Source organism: Buteo buteo, chromosome 2 (assembly GCF_964188355.1).
Source record: "Buteo buteo chromosome 2, bButBut1.hap1.1, whole genome shotgun sequence".
Lineage (NCBI taxonomy): Eukaryota > Metazoa > Chordata > Aves > Accipitriformes > Accipitridae > Buteo > Buteo buteo.
Genome location: NC_134172.1, coordinates 49,857,292 through 49,885,124, shown reverse-complemented (window position 1 = coordinate 49,885,124; position 27,833 = coordinate 49,857,292). Strand labels below are relative to the sequence as shown.

The following is a 27,833-nucleotide window of genomic DNA, read 5'->3' as shown; positions in this document are numbered from 1 at the left end:
CAATCACAACTGGTACCCTCATGAAAGAAGGAAAGCTGACAACATTGGAGACAATTCAGAAATAAAACAGAGTAGTACCCAGGAGATGATATCCGATTATTTGTACTGTCTGCAACTCTCATTAAGAAACATACTTTAAAACAGAATGAATGCTAAATGTTCCTTCCATATCAGAGCAAGAGCAAATGCATGGATCCATTACACTTGTGCATTACTACCTATTTACTACCTACACATTATACAATGTTAGAATTTGTTTTAAAAAGAAAAACCATCAAAGCTGAATCTTCTTCACTGGTTATGAGAAACTATTAAAATTAGTTTACTCACCTTGGCAGTCTAACCGTTAAAATCTGATTTTTCAGTATTACTCAAACTACATTTGGAAGTGATTGTAGCTGCAAAAAAGGTATCAAGCAAACTGCAGTGAAACTTCTGTTAGTTTATTTCTGGACAAACGTGGTGCCTTTTTCTGACAGAGATCTACAGTCTCAGTTAACAATACAGTTATGTTATTGCACCTGATCAATTCAAATCTCCATCACTTTTCATCAGATTGGGGGATCTGATCCTTCATAACGGGGAAAGAAACTACAAATACCCAGGAAGAAGAAAACAGTCATGGAAGACTTACAAGTGAACTATGCACAGGCAGAAGTCTCCTAACTACAGCATAGTCTGAGTGCAAGTTTACAGCATCCTTTAGTTCTATCAAAACAAATGCCACACAAATATCCATTTCTCAAAAAGGAAAACATAACAGAAAAAGTAATCGTTCCTTCCTTTATGAGGCCAGACATTTGACAACTTGGAGGTTGTTTTAAAACAACTCTTTGTTTCATGCTAGCTTTGTCCAGTATCCGCATTTCTGGAAGCAGTGTCATAAAAACACCTAAAGCTCTGTTACAGTAAAGCAATTCACATGAATCCAGAATTAATTATTTGACTTTAATGTTACTCATCTTACTGCTGTTAAAAACCTGCACTTCCCAGTAATTAAGTACCTGTGGGCTGGGAGGCAGCCTACAGTCCATTTCCACATGCTGCAACAAAGCACTATCAGTGGGGTTTATGTGTTGGCTGCCCCATTTCCTTTGCTAATACCACGCAGCTCATCTCCATTCCTTCATATACTGGGATAATAAGAAACCTTAATGTCACTGCATGTTTGACGGAGCAGCAGCTGGAACAGCTGAACAGTAGTAATATTGCCTGCTTCTGAATATGGGCTAAGAGCAGCTGACTCTGTTAGTGAGGTACACAATAAATAAAGGAGACTCATGTGGATGGAAACAATCCTCACCTTACTCCTTTCTTTCTGTTTGCACTCAGAAGAATTCATCTTTTTGACCATTTTGTCAGTTAAGATTGATGAGAGTCAGAAAGTGAGATACTGGTTTAGAATAATTCAAGGATTAACACATAACCTCCTCCTCTTCATATATTTCAAGTCATGGAGCTCCAACAGTAACAGTTTTCTTAACCAAACACAAAATGTGCTGGGGTATAAGGTGTAAAGCTATACATACAAAATGGGTAACTCAACAAAACATGGCACGGATGATCTGTAATAAAGGATTTTCTGAGGGGCCAAAAAACCTAACAAAACATACTTTGCATTTTTATGACACAGGCAGGCTCTGGGTTTTTTTTGACTGTCATCAAATCACACAGATCCAACAAAGCACAACATCAAGTTACACATTTGTTCCCAAAGTAAGATACAAGTGCTTCAGCCGGGGCGGGGGCGGCGGTGAGGCAGGCAGAGCAGCAGGGGAGAACTATCCAAAAGCCTACATAAATGACAGCTTTTAAGAAAATATTTTCCAAATGTAATTTCATCAGGAGGACGTTTGGGGTTTCTCAAAATATCTGATTAGATAGAGATCTGAGGAACCAGGAGACCAGAAGTGCCTTATTATGTGCAAATTTTAATTCAACCATGGTATAAATGCATTACAGTAGTATCTTGAAATACAAAAATGCTTAAAAAAAAAAAGGATCCCTTCCCTGCCTCATTCAGTGCATGGTATGTACAATGCTGAGCTGTTGAACAGGTTTTCAACATTTTGTTCTGTACCTACTGTTCAGAATCAGACTCCAGCAGATTTTCATTTCCCTAATAAGCCTCCTCAGCTTCTTCTATGCAATACATAAATATTTTTTTCCCCCTTGATTAAAGATAATTGGTTTATATTTACTCTTCAATTTCCTTAACATTTCTCTTCTGGTACTCATGATACACTATATTCCAAGACAGTTTTAAACAGAATTTTATCAAACAGAGCTTGAAAACTAAAGAAGAAATTGTCCGTGATGTTTCTTACATTTAAATTCCTTGAAGTCCCTTAAACTGACATTCATCTCTTCTTTCTACTCATGTTTTACAAACCTATTTTTTAATTTGTGAAACACCAAATAAAGGCATAACCACTGAATTAATCACCTTAAGACTAAAGAAATCATCACTGCTATACTCGTTTTTCCCATTTAGATATCACAAAACTTACTGTTTAGGACAAATTTAGTCTAATAAAACCAGAACATCGCCTTCTTTTTTTACATTTTTACCCAATATTAAGTTTTTATTTGATGACAGTGTTATTCTCCCATTGCAAGATCAATTGCATTTTCCCCTTTAAACAAATCCAACCCAAACTCCACATACATGGAAACATGTTGTGAAATAGGCACATCAGCCAAGGGCATACAGAAGCCCTGGGAGTAAATACTGTCCTTGTTTCATCACATACTGCAAGGAAATAAAAAAACAAACAAAAAACTTAAAGCAGAGGAAAAGTAAACCAAACATATCAGAAATCTTTGATTAAGAATCAGGGATTTTTCTCATTTTGCCATAACATGGATCAAGTTGAAAAGTCACACGATTAGGTCTGCACTCATTCTAGACCAGAGTCCAGTACAGCAGACACAAACGGGAAGCACCACTCAAGCAGTCACACTATTCCTGATAACTTAGTTGTAGCATGAAAACTATTTGGGTAAGAAGTTTCTATCAGCTATTTCGGGAGCAGCAAGGCAAGCTGTAGATCACTAGAGGTTTCTGAAATTCAGATCCTTTTGGTTTTACTAAGCTTCTCAGGGAATGCAGATAAAGCTAGCTAAAATACAAGTAGAGAAGGAACCCTGCAGTGAAGTATTCTCTGAGGACTACATGATTGCTGTCACAGATACCTTCCAAACTACAAGCTTTCACGCAAAGCACTCCTTGATGGCTATGAGAAAGTAACCTGCTAGTCATACAACCATGTACAACAGGCAGTGTCCTTTTGACACATGTACTACAGTACTGTCAAGATAAATACCAACTTCACACCTAAAAAGGTTTGTTAATTTGTACTGCAAATCAATTCAAATTTTAATCTATCTAAAGTAAACTTAGATCTTAAAATTAATTACAGAAACACACACACACACAATCCAAACAGATAATCCATACACAGAAAAAAAACCCAACAAAACTCCAAGCTGCGATGTTAACCAGGTCTTTTTTATTAAGAGTCTCCCATGCAAATTTTTACATCCTCTCTCAGGTTGGCAATTAAAAATACCTCTTTCAGTCAAAAGAGGAAGAGATGTCAGTCAGTACACCTACTGGTTTTACATTCACAGCAACAAAAACTAAGTAAGCACTCTCTATGTGTTTAGTAAAAAGAGATCATGGAAGTTCCATAGCTAGATTGTTGAGCATTTGCAAACAGCTTCTAGCTGATAAAGAGGCAACTGAGAACTGAAGGACCATCTCAGGTCCCCAAAGAAAAAGAGGGAGACACCTAAGTCATATAAGTGATGGACTCACTAAGAAAACAAACCAGAGCTGACAAAAGTTCAAAGAAAGAAGGGCTTTTTTTCTAATGATTCACTTTATAACTGATGAAGTGGCTCAACTAAATTAGCTTATGAGGTATATAGATTTGAATATACCTACGAAATAGCTCCTTGTTTTCAACTTCTGTTTTAAATCTTGTTTTCTTCAATTACCGTTGCACAGGGAATATCACACAAATTTCTCGGACAAAAGAAAATTCTAAGACGAAAAGCTTCTGCAAAGTACAATCCTCCTGCTCCAAACTTTGCTCCAAAAGGACATGAACTGAAGTTCATGAACATGAACTGCAACTAATTTGAACTACTATCAAGTAAAGAAGGAAAGTTTAATTGCCCTCAGACTTGGTTGTAAGCACCAACAGCGTCAAGGCTGCTTCTACTACTGTTGCAGACTGACACCCACAATTGCTCCTGCACTAGCTCACTAGAAGAAAACATTTTCAACAAAAATAACCAGAGTTCTGAGACTTTAGGAAAAAACTGAATGGAAACTATAGCTCATTGGTGCTATCAAGTCAAATGAGGCTTTATGTCCTGAGAGAACCAGAGGAGGTTTTAACAGTAAGTTCAGCAGACTTTTTTTTAAGTCAGATTACACAGATCACACACAAGACAGAATACAAACCGAGTCGCACGTTCGCATCCCCAAGTTTGTGTGCTCACCTATCTCCCTCTGAATGACAAGTAGGGGAGAAAAGCCTACATGAGAAACATAGGAAATGGATACTCCTCACCACACCCAACATACACATTTTACCTGGCAGGATCATGCCTCAGAATCAAGTAGTAATTAGTAAACAGTAATGCTGTTCAACTCTATCATCAAGTATGTCTCATACATAATGAAGACTGCAAATGTAAAAACTTCAGATCTTCAGTACAGCAGACATGTATCACCTACTCAGCTGTGTATGTGCCCAACCTATACAAAAAAATTGTTCTGTCTGATGTGCTGTATTTCCACTGATGGAAATACCCTTATAACATATGTATAACACTGCTCCAACGTGCTACATTACTTTTTCTAATCGTTGGTCTAGAAAGAATAAAACCAATCGTATCCATTAAAGCTGTTCCTATCATTAAGCTTATACCCTAAGCTGGCCAGGATTAAACACAGATATATTTTTCTTCCACTTTCTTTAAAAGTAGAACACAGTTGAAAATATTGAGATAAGTCAGATAATCCTGTGTCTTCCAAACTTCTGAATATATCACTTAAAAACACATAACACAGCTCAAAGCATCAGGAAAAGTTGTACAAGCCAAGCCATTGCTGGTCTGCAGGCCAATGTTACTATCTTAAAAAGCATCCTTAAAGCAAGAACTGTACAAAGTGTGCCCAATATTTACATAAGTGTCAGAAAACTAAATTTGCCGCATTTTAAACTACTGAGATACAACAAAAAAACCCCACCCAACCCTTCAGTAAATAAGTAGATGAGTCATAGGTCAGGATATGGTAGGTGTCCTTAGACACAAAATTAACCTTACTCATGTTAACTAGAGGAACATGTGTTGACAGAAACGTTCTCATTCCCTACTTTTACAAATGGGATATCAGCAGGGTTTTTAACTATATTTCAAAGCTAAGATAGGTATGTAACACCTTAAGCATAGGCATGTTCATCAGAGGGCAAGACACTTTGTCTCTACTGTAAGCTGTGCCTGAGTAAGACATCACTACCACTTTTATAATGGTTCCTTCTTAACCCAAGCAGCCTACTTTTGTGTTTGCAACAGTTTACCGTGAAAATGACCAAACTTCCTCCCACTTGCATTGGTAGACTACCGTTTGGACACAATGTCTCAGCTATAAATCCCCATCTTACAATGAACTACTCATTAGAGAAATACAGAATGCAGTGCCTGAAAAAAAAACAACTTCCATCTTGTCACAGACAAATCTTAATAGCACAGTCTCATTAGCATGCTAATGCTTTCAAGAGACTATCTGAAACTAATTTTATTCTAGCATCTCCAGAGAAGCCCTTTCCCTTGCAAATTTTCTAAAATGTAATTGTTTTAATAAGCTGTTAAGTAAGAATGAGAAATAAATTGAAAGCAATATCAAAAGCACAAATACAGACTTGGACAAAAAACCAAAACCAAAAACATTTGAAATTAATGAGACACACAGTTTGAAGCACACCAAAAAAATTTAAAATTCAATCCTAGACATGGCACCAAACAGAAAGGGAGAAAATTAATTAATGAGTCATTAAGTGTTAAGTCAAGGCTCAGTGTGGTCTCATTAGCCAAGTGGGTTAGATCTAATTAAAACTCAGTACAAGATTCACATGAAAAGCCTAAACTGGCTGTTGCACACTGTCATGGTTCAGAGTGGGTACTGACCACTGAACCTGCACATATCTAGAGTCTTTTGCTAGATGTGTCCTACTTTTAAACACAACAAAAAAAGCCTCTCAGTGCTGTATACCCTTTAAGGTATTATACTTTCTGAAGATGCTATGAAAAAAAACCAAACTAATTCCTGCTTAATTTTGACAGCCATCTTCTGACTTATCACAACATCACCTGGTGTTTCTGCTGGCTATGCAGTACATAACAGTGTTTTCAACCCACACTGGTGCTGGGCATGCTGTATAGCAACTCAGGGAGGGAAGAAGAACAGGTACCACATTCCAAACACCCTCCTCAGCCAAACCATGTATCAAATTGCCCACGGGACGCTAAAATACCCCAAAATGACAGGTTTCTAAGACTTAGACCTAAAAGGAAATGGCCTCCAAAGACAAAATGACAACTCTGATATCAAAAGTACCAAGCAACAACACTGCATGATTTTCACTGTGTTTGCTTGATTCTCAAGGCTAAGGAGGTTGCAGTAACTGAAACAAGCCAGGCTTAGCACTGAAGGAACCAAAAGAGTAAAACTCTGCATGCCTTCTATTTGTGGAAAAACACCCCCCCCCCCCCCCCAAATCTTGCTTTTCATTTATCCTTCTTCTAACCTTCAAGACACACATGCCCAATTAAGAAAAAAATAACTGAAGCACAATTCAAATATAACCAAGGCCTACAATGAAAAACATGTCTTCAGCATTGAGCCTACAATATTCCAAATGATAAAATACTACAAGGAAAATAAAAGCCTAAAAAAGCTCACAGTTAAGAACTTCCCATTGTTGCTGGCCTCCCCAACCCGTGAGTGTCAAGGAGTCAAACATCTGCTCCTCTCCAGCAAAACTGGAATCAAGTAATAATTTTTTTTTTATCCTACAGAATATTTGCAGAACTGTTTTTATGAGCAAAAGGCATAGCTGAGTTAAATAAAGGACTTCTGTTAGTAATTAAAACAAAATTAAAACCCTTTGTCAAGCATCATGATTTGCAAACATATTTTTAAATGAAGCTTAACTTCAAGTCCAGTGTAGCAAATTACCGTATTAAGAACAAGACCAGAAAGAGCTACCCCTGTGTTAGTGTACATACCTTTGTCCTTCTTGAAGTCCAAAGCATCTTCCTTATCTGTCACTATTTCCTTCATGTTGATAATGCTTTGGTGATTAAGCTGTCGAAGAATCTTAATCTCCCGAATAGCTGTAATTGGAAACCCTTCCTTTTCATTATCCAGACGTACTTTCTTTAGTGCTACCATTTCCCCTAAGAGAAAATTTAAATAAAAACCATTAAGATTAGCAACCAAACTATGGGATTTAATATTAAGTTTGCTCGTTTGTTTTTAAAACCCTTCCCGTTTGTTACTATTTCTGAATGGATTAAACAGTTAACATTTTGTTGCTTGTACCGAACACTACGCTAAATAGAAATAGAATTAACCATTGTTGGGAAACAATCACATGGAGAAACAAAACTATAAATGAGAATTTTCAGCTACCCACTGTAAGGCCTGTCTTATTCCTTCTGCATACCTCACTCACCTGTGTCCTGATATTCCACACCAGGTCTATCAATAAACCCCCATACAAGAGTGATTATCAACAGCAGCTTTAGAGACAGAGGTCTATATCTGCTCTGGATTTCTGATTACTACATCACCACAGGTCAGAATGCATATACTTAGCCAGAAATACTACATAGTTCAAGATACGAGACAAATGACTAAAGAGTTCTCAAATTCATCACTATACTTTCTACAAGCAGAAGTGTCACCACCATGTTTACAGTGAGGAGAAATTTTCTTTTTATTTTACTGCAGGCTGGGCTGGATGAAGCTGGATTCTGCAAAATGGCAGGAGCATGATCTACTCATGATGGAGGATATCTACAGACTGTATGCCAGCTCAACCATTTTGTTCTTGGAAGTTTATTGCTGTGTCTGGGAAGTTTACTGACAGCGCAGATATCTTTTTTAGCTCTAAAAAGGACTTACCCTACACCAGTGTATATGATACATACACAATAGATCACATTCCAGTATGACACAACATCCACTTGCTTTGAAAGGTATGTCAAAGGCCATAATGCCACTCTTCACACAGGATTTGAATCCAAAGCTAATGGAAGATTTACTGTAACTGTATGGACCCATTCAATACAGACAGCAACAACTTCTACTGGAGGTTAAGAAATGACTGCCACACACAAATAACCTGAAGCTTGCCAAAGAGGCAGCATGGTTATGATAGGATTAAAAAGTTAAATGTACGAAGAACAGAATCCCAGGAGAGCAGGAAGAAGCTCCTAATGATGATTTGCAATGGTTCCCAAGGTAGAGTTAAAATCTGTGATAGTTCACCTTAAAAACTAAAGTTTGCAAACTGCAACAAGCACAGGTGAAAACTGAAGAAGGAATTATAATTACACTGCTCATTCTTCTAGAGATCAGAAGGAAGGAACTGAGGCTGGTATGTGATGCTATGTGACTCAGTTACTGCTGAAGTAGAAAGTTATCCAGCATTCAAAGCATGCACAAATAACCCAGAAGGGCAAACAGTCACAGAAAGAACTACTAATTGAACATAAAACAATCAAGCAACATACAGCACATACAAAGAATTGATTTTAATGCATTATTTATTTAGAAGTAGTGACAACATTCTTATGTATCGTAGTGGTGACTGCTTGCTCTTTAGAGCAATAGTTTAACATGAAATTTAAAAATTAAGTCACTGTTGTAAAGTCAAGTTATACTGCAAGAAAAATACCCAATATACAACACTTCAGGGCTGTGTTGCACAGACGCAGATTCTCTTCCTACTATCAGCTAGTGACTATTGGGAGTATGATGTAGAAAAATGGCTAAATCTCATGCATAGCTTCCTCACCCTTACACCCCTTTACAAACTTCATTATTCTTTGTCAACCTGTCTAGGGTGCCATTTTGCCTCCCCAGAGTATTTACCCTCTCTTCTTCACTAGCTCAATTGCATGTAGAACGTCAAAATTCAGGAAATATGAATTAGAAATTAAGACTACTCAGCTTGCTTTCAGCCACAACTTTACAGATAAATGATTTTCCAAGGCAGCAAAAGAGAATTTCTGGTTTAGACAAATGCTAGATTTAAAACTAAACAAACAAAGCAACAACTAAAAACTTTCCCAACATTAGAGGGCAGAATACCACAAATTTTACTCAATATAAAAACAAACCCAAAATACCCTGTTCATTTTAGAACTGCAGGACTACATTTACTTTTTTGAACTTACCTGTGTCTTTATCTCTGGCTTTGTAAACTTGCCCATAAGTGCCTTCACCAATAATACCAATGATATCAAATTTATCCACACAGCGCTTTCCCCAGTCTATTTCTTTTTCTTTTGTTTCACCATGTCGTGGTCCACATATTCTAGAAAACAACAAGCATTTCTAAGAATACAGCTAATATATCTAAGTATTGTCTTAACTCTGAAAAAAACCTCAATGCTAAATATTTCTGAGACATTATTAGATAACTGGCTTACTACCATTAAGTGCAACCAAATAAACCATGCAGTTTGAGTCAAGCCTCATTAATATTAAAAATTCATTAAAAAGCAGAGTTCTTTTGAGAAGAATGTATTTTAAAGAAACTATTATCACTTCTACTTGCTTGATAGGCTTTTAAAAAAAGTCTAATAAGCATACTTTGGTCTTCTCTTGCTGTGTAACTGAACTGCTGGTTTCTTTTCTTCAGGACTTTTGGATAAGTCAGCTCCTCCAGGCAACTCAGGTGGAAGTGGCAAATCTGCAAGCAGATGGCGAAGTTTCTTCTCTGCTTCTTTAACTGACTTCACTGAAAGATTCTCTCGCAAACTATTAAAAAAGACATAATTTTGCTAATAAGTTGAACACAGTAACATACATAATGGAAAACCTATTGGAATTATTTTTTTTAATACATTCTAGGCTGTCAATGCATCAACATTTGAAGTCTCTGCTCTTAGAATTTGCAGGACTTTGATTTATGCTTTACAAATGGCTCACAAATAGCTCTCTGCAAGATGCACAGCTAACTACCAAAATTCTAAAGAACCTATGCAATCAGATCTTTCTGGTGAAAGCTGAAGTTAGATGATACAGCAAGCCTTACCAGGCCAGACTTCTGCCACACAACTTCTTCTGAAGCTTATGGTCTAGACTATTAAGAATATTCAGAGTTCAGGTGCTGTCAGACATCAGAAGTATAGTGGTAAAGTCTGTACTCTTACTGACTTTTCATATAAAAGAGAAGATTACACTGATCCAGTTCTCTATAAAGTCGGTCTCCAGAGATGAGCTTCACGGTCACAATAACACTGTAAGGCATTACGACACAGTCCACACCATCTCATTTACAGACTCCAATCTCATACCTCTGGCTGAAACATGCCAGATTCAACATGTTTCTAGTGATCAGCATGCAAATCAAGTGGAAAAAAAATCAGATAAAATGGTTTTCTTCCATGGGTTACTGATATCTGACCATTTTTTAATCATCAACCATAATTAGGTAACAGATACTGACAATCAATCTCTGTCTTTAGAAAAATCCCCCAGACACATGTACAGCAATGTATTCCTTTAACAATTACTATATGCAATAACTCTAGAGGTGCTCTCTCCATTCTAATGTGGAAATTCTGAAAACATCATACTAGCTGCAGGATTTTTTACTTTTTTTTTAAAACACATGATTGCATTTTACCAGAACTTCCTTTAGTTTAGATAGATTTGTGCAGCTACTGCATATCCAGCAATTTTAAAGCCATGACCATCTCTAAACTTTATATAATTACATAACTGTTTCTCCGCACAGGACTCTCATATAGTATTCTCTCTTTAAATTTCAAACTTTGTCACTGCATCAAGAAAACTTTCTGTCATGCTTTGAGGGGACATTTCCCAAGACAGCTGCATTTGCCAAATCACACTATTTTACTGTCAGCTTCCTTCTCTGGGAACCTTTTCTGGAGGTTTTTCTACAACTTCTTACCTATTTAGTTTCATAGATAAAGCAGGAACTTCTGTAAATGGAAAGATCTTGCTATCTTCCACCATGGAGAATGCATATGTTATCTCTTACATTAATTGCAATTAGCAATCTTTATATATATAAATAAAGCATTGCAGTGTTTTGCATATGTCTATGCTTCCCAATGAAAACTGAACACTTGAATATCTTCTACCACTTCTCAAGCTGCCACTGTCTGAATTTAAAGCAGCACCTCAAGGAAGCATATACTACCCTCATCACAAATGTAATGGTTAACATGCTATAAAGAATAAAGCACCTTTGGACAGTGCATGTAATTATCACAGTAAGGAAAAATCCAAAATTTTGAAGTTCATATAATTGTATTTCCTCTCACAATTTTGCCCTCAAACTTTCAATATTATATGAGAGGTTCTGAAACAGATTTTAAAAAGTGGTATATGAAAACGGAGGCAGTCAAAAGCAGCCTTTTTTTCAGGTCTGTTAAATCACACATCATTGACCACCAGAACAGTTTTCCCTCTCAGTTAACCTACACAGTGATTTTGCAACACTGCTGTTCCTTTAGGTAGGTTTTTTTGTGGGTTTATCAGATTCTTACTGAACTTCACAACTGACACGACATTAGGAACCAGCCAGTTCTGCATAGCATCAAGCATTCTTTGTTAGCACAATTTCCCCACAGTAACTCTGAGCCCAAGGTAAATACCTCTGCCCTCCTCTGCCCTAAAAAACATTGATCATTTTTCTTTGATGACTTAAGCTTTATCATGACTTTTAATCACAACCATCCTGATCTGAAGTTTATACCATCCTATAGGCAAAACTAAGCAAAGCATAAATAACATTCTATTACTTGTCATTAATCTTTGTAATGCAGCTGTCTGCAAGCATTAAGCTTTTTTTTTTTTTAATGAGAATGAGCCCAGTGCTGATGGAACCAAGCTTAATTGTAGCTTAACTCCTCTGTGCAGTTTAGCTATACTTAAAACAGGTATTACATTAAAAAAATACTAATACTGAGAAGCAATTAGCCAGCTTCAAGATGAAATCTCATTTCATATTATCGCAATCAACACTGCAACGCCAGTCATATATTTTAACTAGTTAGCCTAGTTTTTAGTTAAAACAGTAAATCTTGCTCTCAGATAACAGTGTCAGAAATCCCATTTACCTAGAGAGGATGGCTTTGTCATAAATTTAAATGCAACTGTACATTCCCACACAGATGTGATTCTGAACAACTGGAATGATATTTGCTAGAGTCCTGAAGGGCAAGAAACAAGATTTCTCTTTTACTACTTAAAAAAAAAGAAGTATCTCTCTAATACCTGGTTAGGTTGTATTTATTGCCAAGGCCTCCTGTGCATCCTAATGTTTAACATAGCATTAAATTACTAGCAAACATGAGAGAAACATTTACACCTCTAGTTATAACTACTTTTAGTAATCAAAGAAATACTACACGCTTCTCAAAGAACAAGAGAAGACAGGCTAGTTTCACAGACATTGAATACAAATAAAGTACCTCATAAGGTTTTGAATTTTTCTTTTACAGTTTGATTTTTTACAGAGGTATATCACACTTAAATTACTTATTACTCCAATGCTACGAAATTTTGTTTTACTTGTTGTGAGAAGTTCATTTCGTGTATACATGCGAGAGGCATGTAACACCATGAGTAAAAACAGAAGCAATTTTTCTCAGCTTCATCACCAAACCAGAAGAAAAACAGTAAATTACAGCTCAAGAGCATAATTTTCCTATACAAATCACAGCACATATTCTCTGTTAGGACTATGAAGAGACAATGTAGTCTAAACTCAGATGACACTTGGAATACAGACATGAATTTCTTCACTACAGACTAATTTTTATGCTTCAAAAGTGAACACAAATGACAAGCTGTGAACCTCACTTCCATTATATACACTTAAAATAATACTGATCTCTGAGATAATTATACTAAAATAACACAGAGCTATGAAAACAATTGCTTTCCAAAGGGAAGAGAATCTTTACCTCAAACCCCAGCTAATTAAAGAATTTTCACGTAATGCTACTGAATTCAACTTTTCCCCAGAAGTATGCACATGTTCGCACCGAACTTGAAATCTTGCATCCTTGAATGCATCCTTGCGTTAGTCCCAAAGCTATGACGTACCAGCAATTTTAAATCAACTCTTTAGTGTACTTTTTATTAAAAGATTCCTCCTAGACTAAATCCTTCTCTTTTCAAGAACCAGTTAAATTATTTTTATTTTAAGATCAAATTCTTTCAGTTCAATAATAATTGCCATGTTAAACAACTGAAGAGCAAGAACAAACTACCTAATGCATCAGCCTGATCTGGCAAATACGTTTATATTTATTTTCCAAAGGAAATAACCATGACAACAATAAAAAAAGTACAGACGATAACAACACTAATAAAAAGGAACAGACAACACCAAAAAGCAAATCTATGTCACAACTCACCTATCAGTTTCTTTATCTTCAGGCAGCGTGGGAGGCAAAGGCAAGGGTGGCAGTGTGGAGGTTGGTAGTGCAACAATTCGATCCTTTTCCTTGGTTACTACACTTGGTGTACTTGGTTTGCTTTTCTCTTTTACAGTGACCGGTGGCTGTTTTACAACAGTTAATTTATTCTCTTTTACTACTGTAGGTTTCTGTTTAGTAATTTTGTCTGCAATTAAATTATTTTCCCCTTTTGTTTCAGGAAGTGAGACCTTTGCTTTTGCCTTGTCATTCTTCAAATTTGCACTGCTTGTAGGAGAAGGTGTATGCTCAGTTTTTATTTTCTTCAGGTCCTTTACGTTGTTCACTTGAGGTGCACTTACAGCAGTGTCAGTGTTTCCCTTAGTAGGTGTTGAAGTATTGGAAGCTTTTGCACTGGCTTTGGCTGCCTCAGCAGCTCTTGCTTTTTTGTTTTTGTTCAGCTCAGCAGCCAGGCTACTCTTCAGAGTCAATGTACTAGGAGAAATACTTGAATGACGACTTCTGGATCTAGACAATCTGTGTCTGCTACGAGACCTTGAGTGCCTTGATGAATATGGACTTCTGCTTCGAGATTTTGCTGATCTCCTGTTTCAAATAAGTAAAGATTTACCCAGTTAAAATTTAGTCTAGCTGCTTTCCCAGTATATCTGCTTTTTTGACAAACTACTTTCTTTAAACCAACCATTATCACCATGCTTATAAACAGAAGTCTATGAAATAGTAAAGATCGTGCATAGAAAAAAAAAAATATCTATAATCAATCAAGATCCTACACCTAAACAGTTTGTTAGAAAATGTTAAAGCTCTTAGATGTAATTTTTCCCATTAAAAAACTGCAAAATACAAGTATACCTATAGAACAGATGTTTCTTTTTCCTCACTACTTATCAGAGATATTTTTCTCCTTTAAAGAAAATCTGATCCTATGCAACTTGTACAAACACCTTTAGTATATGCAGTATTTGAGAAAAATTCAGCTGGCTACATAACCAGAACTCAACAAAATTAAATTAATGTTACAACATGACAAGAAAAATCTAAATACAACACTGAAGCAGTAATTGTATCAACTTAAGTTTTACTTTCACAATTGTCATTAAAATAAGTTAGTTAAAACAAAAAATACTGACTACTAAAGGCTGCAATGTAACCAACTGAAAGACAGCAATAAATCTTATCTTTCCTTTTTTGAAATTTAACTGTATACTTTTCCCAAAAAAATGAAAGTACCCAATACTTGCTATAGCTACTGATAAGCAAACATAATCCACAAGTAGGCCTGTGCTATGCATGCATCAGAATACAGAAACTAACAGAAAAAAAAAAATCTAAGCCATCTACAAAATCATAGCAGAAAAACAACGTAGAATGAGGGTGGGGGTGGGGGGGGAATCTTAACAGTTAGAAAAGCAAACTTTAACTGTGCAGAAATACCATTTAATATGAATTATTTCTCATTCAATTTTTCAAAGGGATATCCTAATTTGCCTAGTAGCAGTTTTGATTCAGTCCTTCGTTAAAAAAGCAAAAAGGAAAAAATTTAATTGAGGTGAAGGGCATGGAACAAGTACGGTAGCCTAATCCACTGCTATCACACTGAAACATTATGAAATAAATGAAATTAAATGGGGGGGGGGGGGTTTAATCCATTTTACCATACTAAGAATAGCAAGAGTATTCACCAGATTTACAAGTATTTTCTTGATTAAAGTTTGGTGGAAATCTATTTTGCTTGAGTATATCACTTGAAGGGGAAGAAAAAGTATGATCAAGATAAAAAAAAGTATTCATCAGCTGGACAAAGAAAAAGCATCAAGGAATAGCAAAAATAAGGCTTCTTGGAGATACAAGAATTTCAGAGTTCGAAGGATAGCACCAGTGTATGGAGACTGCCAAAACAAAACAAACAAAAAAGCCAATTACAGTCATTATGGTCAGGATTATCCACCCCTATGTCAAAATTAATTTTAGTAACAAATTAATTCAGTTTGAATTATCAACACAAGAAATTACATTTCAATGCTTCAACTGAACAAATATTTAATATAGTACAATAATGTTTCTATTTTGTGTGCAATATTTAGTAATTTCCAAATTTATACCTTTTTCCTGCATTACAAAAAGAACTCTTTTCAGTCATCTTTCTAAAGCAACATAAAAAGTCATTGAGATGAATCAAGATTATGTAGGAGTGATTGAAAACAATGTGTAGGTATGCACACTGTATACTACAGCACAAGCTTCAAAATTCTATAGGTAAAACTGAAATTGATCCAAATGGCTAGACACCCTTGAAAGGAACAAAAAACAAACAAACAAAAAAAATCAAACCCCAGATGAGGACAACTCTTGGAAACGAATACAGTTTAATTCTATGCCAGGGAGCAGGTTTTATAGAATTTTCTGGCACCGCAGGATAACAATGACAGGCAGTAATAACAACAACAACAATAATAATAATAGAAGTTTTTTACACTTAAAAAAAAAAGCAAGCTACACAATTCTGTTCTCTGAATTTTCAACCAAAATTTAAGGGTTTGGTTCACTCTGGTAAAGAGATATTAACATCCATGTCCATTAAAAAATAAATAAAAACATAACATTGATCAGAAAAACTCCCTTGAAAACTCACTTCTGCTCCATTATGAATCATGTTGCTGAAGTCATTTTTCTCATTATTACTTTGGAAATCTAAGTACTAAAACCCTCAGAAAATTTTCAGAGGTTTGGCCAAATCAGACTAAAAGTAAAGAAGCACAAAGTTCCATAATACAGAGTCAAGATGGCGTAGTAGGAAGAAAAAGGAGGGCTGAGACTATCCAGACAATACCTACACTTCAAATGCTAGGCCAGAGCTCTCTCTTCACACTGTTATCTCACTTTCCAAGAGGAACTACTATCTCAGGCAAAAGTATACTGCTACAGATCCGCACCAGCTGTAGAATCAGTGTAATTATATTTCTCCAGCATCAAGCACAAGCTAGTAAGTCCCATTAGTCCTAAACTGACTTCTATAAATGGCGCATCATTTGCGAGGATGTCACTGACCTGTCTTGGAAAACATATGCTTGCACAGCTTGTTCCTAGATGAGCTATTTTAAACTGACACTCACTCCAGTTACCTGTAGAACGCAATCTCCATCCCAAGGACCTCATTGCAACCTGTACTAAACTTAAACCATGCCCCAAAGGTCTCAAAATCAGTTATATTTCTTTCGTAAGTACAATTTCTGGTTTGTTTGGGGTTTTCAGGGTTGTTTGGTTTTTTGTTTTGAAAGATGCCTAATATAAAGAAAGCAATCTATGTCACAAACAGAAGCATGGACGTTAATTCCTCATGCACTTGATAGGAGAAGTAGCAGCTTAAAACACTACAGTTGCTGAGACACCATACCTGATCATAAGACTGTTTCTGTTCCACTTTGGTTCAAAATAAAACAGGTTCATTTAGATCTCTACTAGGATGAAATGAGAAAATCTGTTCAAATTAGTGACTAGTAATGCTCACCAAATCAGCTACCATAACTTGGTGGGGAAGAGGCAGTTTTGAAAAGCAGGGGCAAAAATAACCTAAATCTTTATACTTTCTTCAAAAACAAATGTGTAAGGAAGCCAAGCATTGACAGTGGATTGATGTACGTATTTTACCAACATTAATCAAGAGAGTGTGGGATGTGAACACAGATTTATGCAAGCTCAGCAAAAAAACCCCAACCATTCTGCATCCCAGGTTTCACACCCCAAATGACAACAGCATAACTTTGTCGTGTCAGAACTGCATCCATGTGGGAGACAGCAAATACACATGCACACAGATATTTAAGTTCCAGTACATACTACAGCCCTTAACAGCAGATCAAAATTATCGTAGCCTAGTTATTAAATATGTTGACTGAGTACAGTCTCTGCACTGGTTTAATTTTTCCAAAAGTTTTTCATTATTTAATTTTATGTCAGCAAAAGAAATTATGTTGCATTAGCTAGTGCATGCCTGTGCTATTAATAAACTAGAACTTCCTTTGGCATCCCAAAGACCTTTGCAAGAATCACTTACTGTATGTACCTTGTCCACTGGGCTAGACCCAAGAGAGTTACAGCAAAACCATTAACACTTTCAACTAAACAGACATGTTGAATCTTAAGTAAAAGGCAGCTTTGTCAAAGTGCTAGTTATTCAAGTTACAATGATAAAATCTGCTGTTTTCATAAGCCTAATGATTGTTTCAAATATTCAACTATCACTTGCTTTCATCAGCATTAGTTCAAAAGTCCCAAGAGAACCTTCCAGGCTAGACAAAACTTATGTACAAGTTTCTATCTATAAAAATGGCACAAACCCAAAACTGTGGATGTTTACGAGTTTTCCGTCAGAAGCATATACAGAGCTCAGAGTGGAGAAATATTGCCTTATACATAATAAAAGCAGCCAATTCACTCTGTTCAGAGCTAACACTCATTTGACATAAAAGATGCAGTCACAACAGCACAGAAATAGGCTCACACAATAGCCAGTGTCTGCCATTTAACAGGATACTGACATTTTACTGGGACCCTGAAAAAACACCAGGAGAGACATCTGAAATATACAGTACTCCCTAAATCTTCACACAGATTTCTATTAAATGTATGCGCATGCATAGGCACTTATATAAAATGCCTTATCTGACATTCATTCGTCACCAACTATTTCATCTTTAGTTAGGAGTTTGTTTTTAACACAGTAAACAGGAACAAAAGAACAGTGGCTACAACTGCACAGAACTGCATTGCAAACAGCAAATAAATCCAACAAAACAATCCAAACTTTTTTTCCCCAAGCTAGGACAGATCAGGAAGTGTACTAAACATAAGGGCCACGTCCCAGTCTCCCAAACCAGAAGCACCAGCATCTGTTGGTAACACACATGGGGAGAGACTACTAAGAAGCCACTGTTTCAGGTAAGTTTCCTCCAATGCTTCTTCCTATTTGCACCCACAAGTTCTGCATCATTTGCAAGTACCTTTGCCACACTTAGCCATTAACAGTCTTCTACAAGCATCTTGAGTTCACTTCACACAGGTCTATGTCCCTACAGACAAGATAACTGCCAGACTTCATGCCATTCATAAAATCACTTCTGAACCATACACAGATTTCAATATGTTTTTATATACGGAGGGGAAAAAAGAAAGAAAAAAAACCTGATTTGCCTAAAAACAATAAGTATCATTAGGACTAGCCTGCATTAGAGCTAAGAAGTTGTAAAGCTGCTTTTTCTTCTTCCCCACACGCAGCAACAAAGGAGACTAGGAGCACAACTAGATTAGCTGCAAAGGGAAATTGAAGTGATTACATAATATTATGTGTAGCTATAAAATAAAACCAGAAAAAAAGTTCAAGACATTATTTACAAAACACGTACAAGAAGCAGCAGATTTAAAGAAACTGATCCAGGAAGAAAGCACTAATAAGGAAGTCACCCCAAAACCAAAACTCAGCACTGCTTTCCTCCATTTTCCAGAACAACAAAAAGAATGTTTTTTTGTTTCTTGGGGGGGCGGGGGGGGGATGTTGGTTTAGGTATCACAATTTTTTCTTTTTAGTATTTTTTTTGCCTAGCACTCTAGATTTCATAAAACAAACCAGTATTCATTTTTTTCTCTGCTTAATTAATACAATGTACTTATTCACTGTGTAAAAAAAACTACTTAAGATATCAAAGTGTTATTAGGTGCAAGTTTCAAAACTGTTACAATGTTCCTTCTCTCAAGGCAACATTCTATTGCACTTCACTGATTAACATATCATTACCAAACAACAGATTTATTAATGAATTTAACAACAACAACAAAAAAAGAGTCTACTGATGTAATACCACTTACATCCTCAAGCACAGAATGAAAGAATTCCAGAGAGTAACTGAAAACTTAGCTATATTTTACTATCTTGATATTTGAAAGCACAAAGAAAAAAGTAATAGTGTTCCACATGTCAGATTTCCAGGAATACAGGTCTCACTCAGCTTGCGTGTTTTTTCTTGCCAAGCTACTTTTCTAGGTCTTCTTTCTTTCCCATTCCAATCCTCCTTTTATTTTAATTAAAAAAAAAGCATTACATTTTATTGACAAATCAGAACAGTCATGTGTTATCTTCTCATGTTTGTGAACTTGAAAACCTCTTTTCTTCTTAACCGCTTTAAGAGCAAGCTAAATCCAACATGCTAGTAGCCAGCTATGTGTGTTTACCTAAGTGCAAACAGTATCATACTTGGAATATATCAGCATCTACAGAGTTGAACAAGGGAACTGATTTTGCCAGTAACTTTTTGACAAGACATAGCACAAAAGAGAGCAGAAAAACAGGAAACCAAACAGACCGGAGGAGGTTAAAACACTGACTGTAGCCCAGCTCTTTCATTAGCTACCAGTGAATGCTGCATTACTGACTAAGCACTGCCATCTTCCCCTGCACAGTAAGGTCACAGTGTATTTGAAAAGGGAGGCCTAAATTTAATCAATTGGCTTCACTGCAGATCTTCCAAGACATTTATAATCACTCAGTAACATAAACCACCTTGACAAAAGATTCTAGTTCATAGTATAGCTTTCCCATGTTGCACTAGCAGGTAAAAGTATAATTCATTTCTTTAAGCCATAACAGTAATAATGCTCTCTCACTTGATACCTTATTAATTAATTTTATTTCTCTAACCCCTAGTTCAAGGTTATATTCTCAACAGATCTGCAAGCAACCACCTACTCAGGTGAAGTGTGAAGACTACATAACTTGCCTTACTGATTCGAACTGTAAATCTTTGAAATGGTCTCCAATACATACAGCATAGGAATATTGAAAAATTCTTAACATTAATTTTATTTGTTTCTTAATTCTGCTTTATAACCCTATGTTTTCAGATGAGAACTCCGCCTACAAAGAAATCAAGTAGCAAAAAGTCAACTCAAATGCTGTGTTCTAAGCACATTAAAAGTTAATTTTTCTCAAATGAAGTCCCTTCCTACAATAACGAAAGAAGCAGTCCAACGAGGAAAAGGAAAGGCACATCAACATGGCTGGGCAAAAAGCAAAGTCCGCTGCCAAGTAACAAATCTTAATAAATTCAGAATATGTACTAGAGTGAGAGCACTCAATACGCACTGGAAAAATTAGCTATTCCAAACAGTGAAAACCTACAGTTTCACATTTTAAGTTCTGCAAGATACAATCTTACTAAACAAGACTAGAGAGCTTTATGTAAAAAAAAACCCAAACCTGTTTTCACCAAACAAGGGGGAAAAAAACGACTGAAAATCTCTCCTACTCCTTTAAGTCCAAAAGTAGCAGAATTACTGGATTCAAAGTTATTTTTATATCAGTGTATGAAACCATGTCTTCTCCATGAAGTAGGCATTTACTAACTGAATATGTATTTTACCATTTTCCCTATGTTTGTTTTGGTTTTGCACATAAATGATCCATATTTTGCAGAGCCTCACCACTGCAGACTAGCTACAGCTAGAGAATGAGATGTCCCTACAGTACCAATAAGAAAAGAAATCTTGTGTTTTTCCTATAAGCAACATCCACACATACTGTAGTACTATGCTAGTAGTGCCCCACCCACTTACTTTTATCTAAGCAGACGGGTAGGTGTATCCAACTTCAGAAAAATGCAATTACTCATCTATACAGCTAACTAAATTAAATGTGCGATCACATAGCATATGACCTGACTGAAGTTATGAAAAATAGTTCTTCTCTTCCTACAATTTCTTCTTAAACTAGTTTCCAAAGAGAGACTTTGTCTGCTTATTTTGTCAACCATGGGGGTTTCTCCCCCGCCCCCCCCGCCTTTTTTTCTTGTGAATTTGTTAAAAAAATCCCGTGAACTTATCAGTGGAGAAATAAATACCTCATACTTTGGTATTATGGAAGAATTTCCATTTTGAAAACGTGCATGTGCTACTTTAGAACAGCTGTGTTACTATCCACAAGAAAATATAGTAATACAAATCCACCAGCAGCAAGCAAGTAAAGAAGTTTTGTCCAACAAGTAGAAACAGCTCAAACAATCAGTTTCCCCAAAACACAGACGTTTACTGCTATTATAATGGAAATGGAAATTAGTCTCCCATTCAAAGAGAATTTTCCAAGTGTGGAATGAGTATCTAAAGTCTTTGCTTCTCTTCAGAACCAACCTCCAGGCAACATCACCGAAAAACAGCAATCAGTCACTACTGCAATACAAAACTCCTAACTCACAGCAATTGTACTGTTGCTGCTGCTTGAGAAAACCAGGGATTCAAATGAGTGAAGCTGACTTCACTTGCTTCTCTTCAACTGTTTACTAGAAGTTTCTCCCTAAACAGCTCAGAGACCTAGATGAAAAAATCAGCACCCTAGACACATGAGCTTTCCGAGCATGCTAGAATCACTTCATTCTCCTTTTCTACATACCAAAGTAACTAGATAATTTATATAACATTATGGAAGACACATATATGAGATACAGAATGAAAAGAGCAAAAAGACTTGCAGCATGGAATGCTCAATCACATACAAAGTTCTTACTGTCTTGACACCATTAGAGCTGGATACAAGCCCAGAATTAAGTCTTTAAATCATCCAGATGAAGAAGACAGGTGCTGTAAGAAGCTGTTGCCTTCATGAAACCATAATATTCTATCAAGTCTAAGGCCACTATACCATTATCTAAACAGCACAGCTAAAATTTTCAGCGTTTTGGGTGTAGTACCACAGAGTTGAGCAAAAAAAGCAATTATGACACAGTTTTGAATGGCTAAAACAATCATATAAATACTTTCCATCTTTATTTCCCCACCGCCGCTGCAATACACATAATACGTAATAGCTGTATGGGAGCAAAGAAACACTAGGTCGCATTTCTCAACACCAGTCAAACATTATGAACAACTGAGCTTATCTTCACACTTTTGGTTTCTTTCGTTTTCTGTGCAAATGACATTTTTACAATGAATGCCACACTAGGACAGACCAACCTTGCTTTCTACATGTAGCAACCTCTTCTTTTCACTCAGCCATTCCAATCCCTCTCCAGTAAACCTGACGATCTGCATTTGTTAACAAAGTAATTTATCTGTATGCAGTTAAAGACGGAATGTAAATTACAAATTACAGTTTAACTGGAGGAAGGAAGGCGTGAAGTCACAAAGCTAACTCCTAGGAACAGATCTGCAGCTCAAAGAACATTTACACGCTTACCACAGAGACAATACAAAAATCAGGAGATTTAAACTCTCATGCTTCAAATCACAGGCCCATTACCAACAGAAAAAAAGAAAAACACTCCTACAAAATTTTGCTCTGTAACCAACCCCTATACAACATCTCCTGTACCTTCTACTACAGCCCTATCAGTCAGTGCGTATAAGACAGGATCCTTAACTAACTGGACTGTCAATCTGACTAATAGAGCTATTCATAAGTGCAAACCTAGCATACATAATTTTGCTCGTCATTATCAGCCTTCTTATTCAGGATATAAGCATCTACAGAAAATAACCTGATTCCTAGAGTGTTTAAGTCAAACTATGCATGTAATATTCCTGCTGTTATATTACCAAATAATCTTGAAAGAGTATCCTTAACCACTCTTAACAGGATCTCACGGAACAACAACGACGATGATGTGCTGTTTTTCAGATCACTCAGTGTTTTCTACCTGAAACACCCTATTGTTTACAAAATTATTCCATACAACCATACCTTAAAACAATCACTATTTTTTTTCCAAAGGCACCTTTCTTCTATCCCTCTGAACAAAGCAGGACACAGTTTTGTTACTTCACTCTTTAAACAGCATTCGACGCACACCCAGGACATCAGACTCTACCAACGGCCAATGAAACACAGGAACGGCTTCAGCATCCTCACTGGATACACTGTGGGATGGCCCAAACGGTAACCGATGCAAAGTGCTCATTAGAAACAGCAGAGAACAACAGTTCTCAGACAACCCACCAGGTAATGCCTTGTAAATAAAATTCTTGCCAGTGGAATGGCAAATCACCTGATACATGTAAAATTGAGGTCCAGATGTGAATTTAAGTAAGCCTGTAAACAATGAGGCAACAGTTAAGATTCCAATATGGAAATTAAAAATCTTAAGTTATAAAAACATACTAAGCAAATACTTTAAATTCCCAGTGGTTTTGCTGCAAGTTAAAATATTTTGAAGAGCTTTAATTCCGCAACACGATTTGTATCTGATTAGAGAGATACAGCCCATGTTTCCTCTCCATATAGAAATTCAAAAAGTCAGAGCAATGCTGACCTTTACACTCTGAGTTCCCACTAACAGTAAGAAAATGATTTGCAAGACACGTCAAATATATACACATACATAACCTTACTGGGAAAAGAGCTTACGCACGTTTTCAGAGGTTGTGTAAAGCACAAAAGACAATTTAACAAAACTTGACATTGGCTCCTTTTCCTAGCAAAACAAAGTCTAAGTCTTTCTATAGACCTCTAAAAAGAACAAGAAACACTTGTAACACAAATTGCCTGCCAGCTTGTTTGCTCTTTAGATTAGCGGGAACTAAACCGAACACAAATATATTTAACACGCATCCTTTTATACGGGGGAACAGGATACATAAAAATGTACCCGAGAATCTCCGTACTCCATAAACAAAGATTTAAAAATCAAAATTGGTCCTTTGGAAAACCTGTCCTGTGAGAAGCATCTTAATTCAATAAATGTTCTCATGTTCTTTAATATTTAAAAAGCCTTTTTTCAGCTAGGTGGTCTCCCACAGAGACAAACAGGCTGCAGAAGTGTTACAGGCACCCGCGTCTCCCTTTCTCCCCGAGACAGGACAGGAAGATCTTTGCACATGTCCCGCTCCCCTTCCTCCCCACCCCAGCCCTCTGTCACCGGGAGGGCAAGAGGCAGAAGGGCTTTTGTTGCTAGATGCAAGCCTCTCCAGCCTGCCCTCCAGCCCAGCCCCAGCCGTGACTTCCCTCCTCCACACGCCGAGCCCCCCCCCCCCCCCGCCACCCCCCACTCCCTCTCTCCTCCCCCGGGCCCGGACTCACCGGATAACGGGGCTGTAGGGGCTCCGCGACCGGCGCCAACTGCTGTAGGGGCTGGGCGACACATCCCCGCCGCGCTCGTAGGAGCTGTGCCGGCTGTAGCTGGGGGAGCGGCGGCGGCTGTAGGGGCTGAGGGGCGAGCGGCCGCCCACCGGGCTGAGCGACTTGCGGCTCCGCTGGCTCTGCGAGGAGCGGTGCAACGGGGGGCTGTCATCCCGGCCGGGGCTGGGGGACGAGCGCTGCCGCCGGTAGGCCTTGGGCTCGGGCTTGTCGTCTCGGTAGGCCTTCGGCGGGTCCTTGTAAGCCGACGGCGGCTCCTTGGCCGCTTTAGTCCGGCTCCGGTGCGCTTTGCTCTCCCGCTCTTTCCTGCCGCTGCCGGGCGAGGCGAGGGAGCCCTTCCTGCGGCCGTCGCTGCTGCCGCCGCCGCTGCTGCTCTTGAGTCCCTCCCGGTCCTGGCCCCCGGTGTGATTGTGGCGGCTGCGGGACTTGGAGGAAGACGAGGAGACCTCGGGTCCCCCGCGGCCCGCCGCCCCCTCCTGCTGCGCCTTCTCCTCCCCCCGCCGGCGGTGCTCCCGGTGCCGCTCCTTGGAGCGGCCGCTGCTGCCGCGGTGCTCCCGGCGGGACCGGCCGCTCCGCTCCGCCTCGCCCCTCTGGCGCTGGGTCCCGCCGCCACCGCCCGAGGAGGAGGCCGGGCTCCCCCCGCCGCTGCCCACGCCGCCGCCGGCCGCGCCGCCGCCCACCAGCCCTTCGGACTGGGAGCTCACGTCGTCGTACTCCTCCACCAGCGTGCTCAGCCCCCCGCTACCGCGCCGCTTCTCCGCCTCCTGGGTCCCACCGCCGCCGCCGCCGCGGCCCCGCCGCCGCTTGTGCCGGGAGCCCGAGCGCCGCTTGCCCCGCGGCCGCTTCCGCTCCCCCCCGTCCCCGCAGCAGGAGGAGGCGCCGGTGGCCGCCAGGAAGAGCAGGGACTGCGGCGGCAGCGGCGGCTGCAGGAGCGGGGGCTGCAGGAGGGGCGGCTGCAGGAGCGGGAAGAGCAGCGGGTGAGGGGCCGGCGGCGGGGGGGGAGGCTGCGGCTGGGCCGCGAAGCGCTTCCGTCTCCGGTGATGCAGCCGCTTCTTGTCGGCCGCCGCCTCCACCGCCGAGCTGCTGCTGCTGCCGCCGCCGCCACCGCTCCCCCAGCCCCGGCTTCCCCCGCTCCCGCCGGCCGCCGCGTCCGAGGTGCTCGGCATCGAGCTCACTCACGGCCGAGGACGAGGACGCGGCCTAGGGAATCCGCTGCCGCCGCCCTCAGGGCGCTGCCGGCGCCATGGAGACCCGGCGCCGCGCAGACACACGGGGACACCCGCCGGCCGGCCCCGACCGGGGCCTCCCTCGCTCCCCGGCCGGCTGCCGGGGCCCGGCCCGCCTCGCAGCCCGCCCGGCCGCGCCGCCTCACATGGGGCCGCGCCGCCACATAGGGGGTCGCGCCGCCCGAGCTCGGGGCCGCCGCCGGGGCTGGGGGCGGGCGCTGGCCGGCACGGCGGCGGGAGCCTCCCGCGGGCCCGGCGCGGCCTCCCGCAACGCGGAAGTGTCTCCTGGCGGCGGCCTCCTCACTCCATCCCGGGCCGCGGCTGCCTCGTCCGGCACCGGGCGGCGCTGCGCCGGGGGTGGGGGGACGGGGGGACGGTGGGCTGCGGAGGCCGGGAGCGGACCGCGGGGCCGCCGCCTCCTCCTCCTCCTCCCTCACCCGCTCCCCGGCCGGGCGGCGGGGTCAGGCCGTGCCGGGCCGCCTCCGGGGGAGGGGGGGTGGGGTGTCCGAGGCGGCGCGCGGCCCTGCGCCGGCCCCGAGCCCGCTTACCCTGCCCGGCGGGTCCCAGGTGCCCGGTCCCGAGTCGCCGGCGGCCGGGAGCGCTCGCGCGGCCTCCGCGCTGCGGGCGGGTGACACACGCATACACACGCACCGGGGGACACGGCCCGGCGGCGCGCGGCGCATGCGCGGGGCCGGCGGCGGAGGGGGGGCCGCGCCCCGCCAATGGCGCGCGGGGCTGCCGCCCTCGCCCGCATGCCCGGAGCCGGGAGAGCCGCCCAGCTCTCGCGAGACCTCGCCCCTCCCCCGCCCCGGCGGCTCTCGCGAGAGCGCGCCTCTCGCGGTAACTGCGCGGCACTCGCCCCGCTGGGCGGAGGGAGGGAGGGGGCGCTTCCGGGCGCGAGGGCCAAAGGTCGCTTCCGGCAGGGGGGCGCGGCGGCGCTGAGGGGATCTGGGATCTGGGATCTGGGATCTGGGCCGGGGCTGCCCGCCCCGCCGGGGCTTCGCGCTGCCCGCCCGCGCCGCCGGGGCTCTCTGGAGGCCGGAGCTGGAGCGGTGGAGGCCCTCGGGGAGGGCGTCGCCTCAGGCCGCGGGCGTCGCGGGCAGACAGGCGGTGTTTCTCCGCTGAGGGACCGCGAATCTTGAGGCGCAACTCCGCGGGGTGTGCGGCGGAGGGCCGGCCTAGGGCCTCGGCACCCCCGCGTCTCTTCCACAGCCGGGAGCGCCGGCTGGCGCCTCCTCGCGCCTGCTCTCGCTGTGCGGACCTCTCGCTGTGCGGGCGCGGCAGCCCAGCCCCTGGTGGCTGCCGCGGAAGAGCTCCGTTTAAAGTTCCTGACGCTCGAGCCGTGTATACTATAGTTATACATAGCCCTTACAGGTTTTATATATATTTATAAACACATAGCTAAACCACGAAATACTTTATGATGGCTGCACGCCTGCCCTCTTCAGGTCATATGCCTGAGCAGTGTAGGAGGAATTTTGTTCTGCCTTACCATACAAAGTGTGTTCACGTTTTCCTAGTGGCTTACAATTTAAAATGCCGTAGTAGAATCTAAATGGCCTGTAGAAACTACAGGAAAATAGCAGAAAAACACCCAAGCTCAACCTTTCTGCCTTCCCCCGATTTGCAGTGTTACTGTGCTAAGAGCTTTCCATGGCTGAAATTGGCATTAAAAGCATGAGAGCCTATAAAGCTCCAAGAATCGGCACCCTTTGGAAAACCTCTGAGTGGAATGCTGTGGCAGACAGAATACCGAGTTTGCA

General features: G+C 40.7%; 1 protein-coding gene across 6 annotated transcripts in view; it reads right to left on the bottom strand.

Annotated features, from left to right (window-relative positions):
* The window catches only part of CDK13 (cyclin dependent kinase 13), a 50,228-nt gene extending 23,459 nt beyond the window's left edge, over positions 1–26,769 (bottom strand). For all 6 annotated transcript variants that reach the window (XM_075054275.1, XM_075054293.1, XM_075054299.1 and 3 more), the window contains exons 1-5: positions 24,788–26,769; positions 13,708–14,313; positions 9,902–10,069; positions 9,484–9,623; positions 7,306–7,476 (exon numbers count right to left, since the gene is read on the bottom strand). In XM_075054275.1, coding sequence (XP_074910376.1) covers positions 7,306–7,476; positions 9,484–9,623; positions 9,902–10,069; positions 13,708–14,313; positions 24,788–26,010 — 2,308 coding nt within the window. In that variant the 5' untranslated portion in view covers positions 26,011–26,769. The remainder of the gene's footprint in view (positions 1–7,305; positions 7,477–9,483; positions 9,624–9,901; positions 10,070–13,707; positions 14,314–24,787) is intronic.
* Between the last annotated feature and the right edge of the window lie 1,064 nt (positions 26,770–27,833).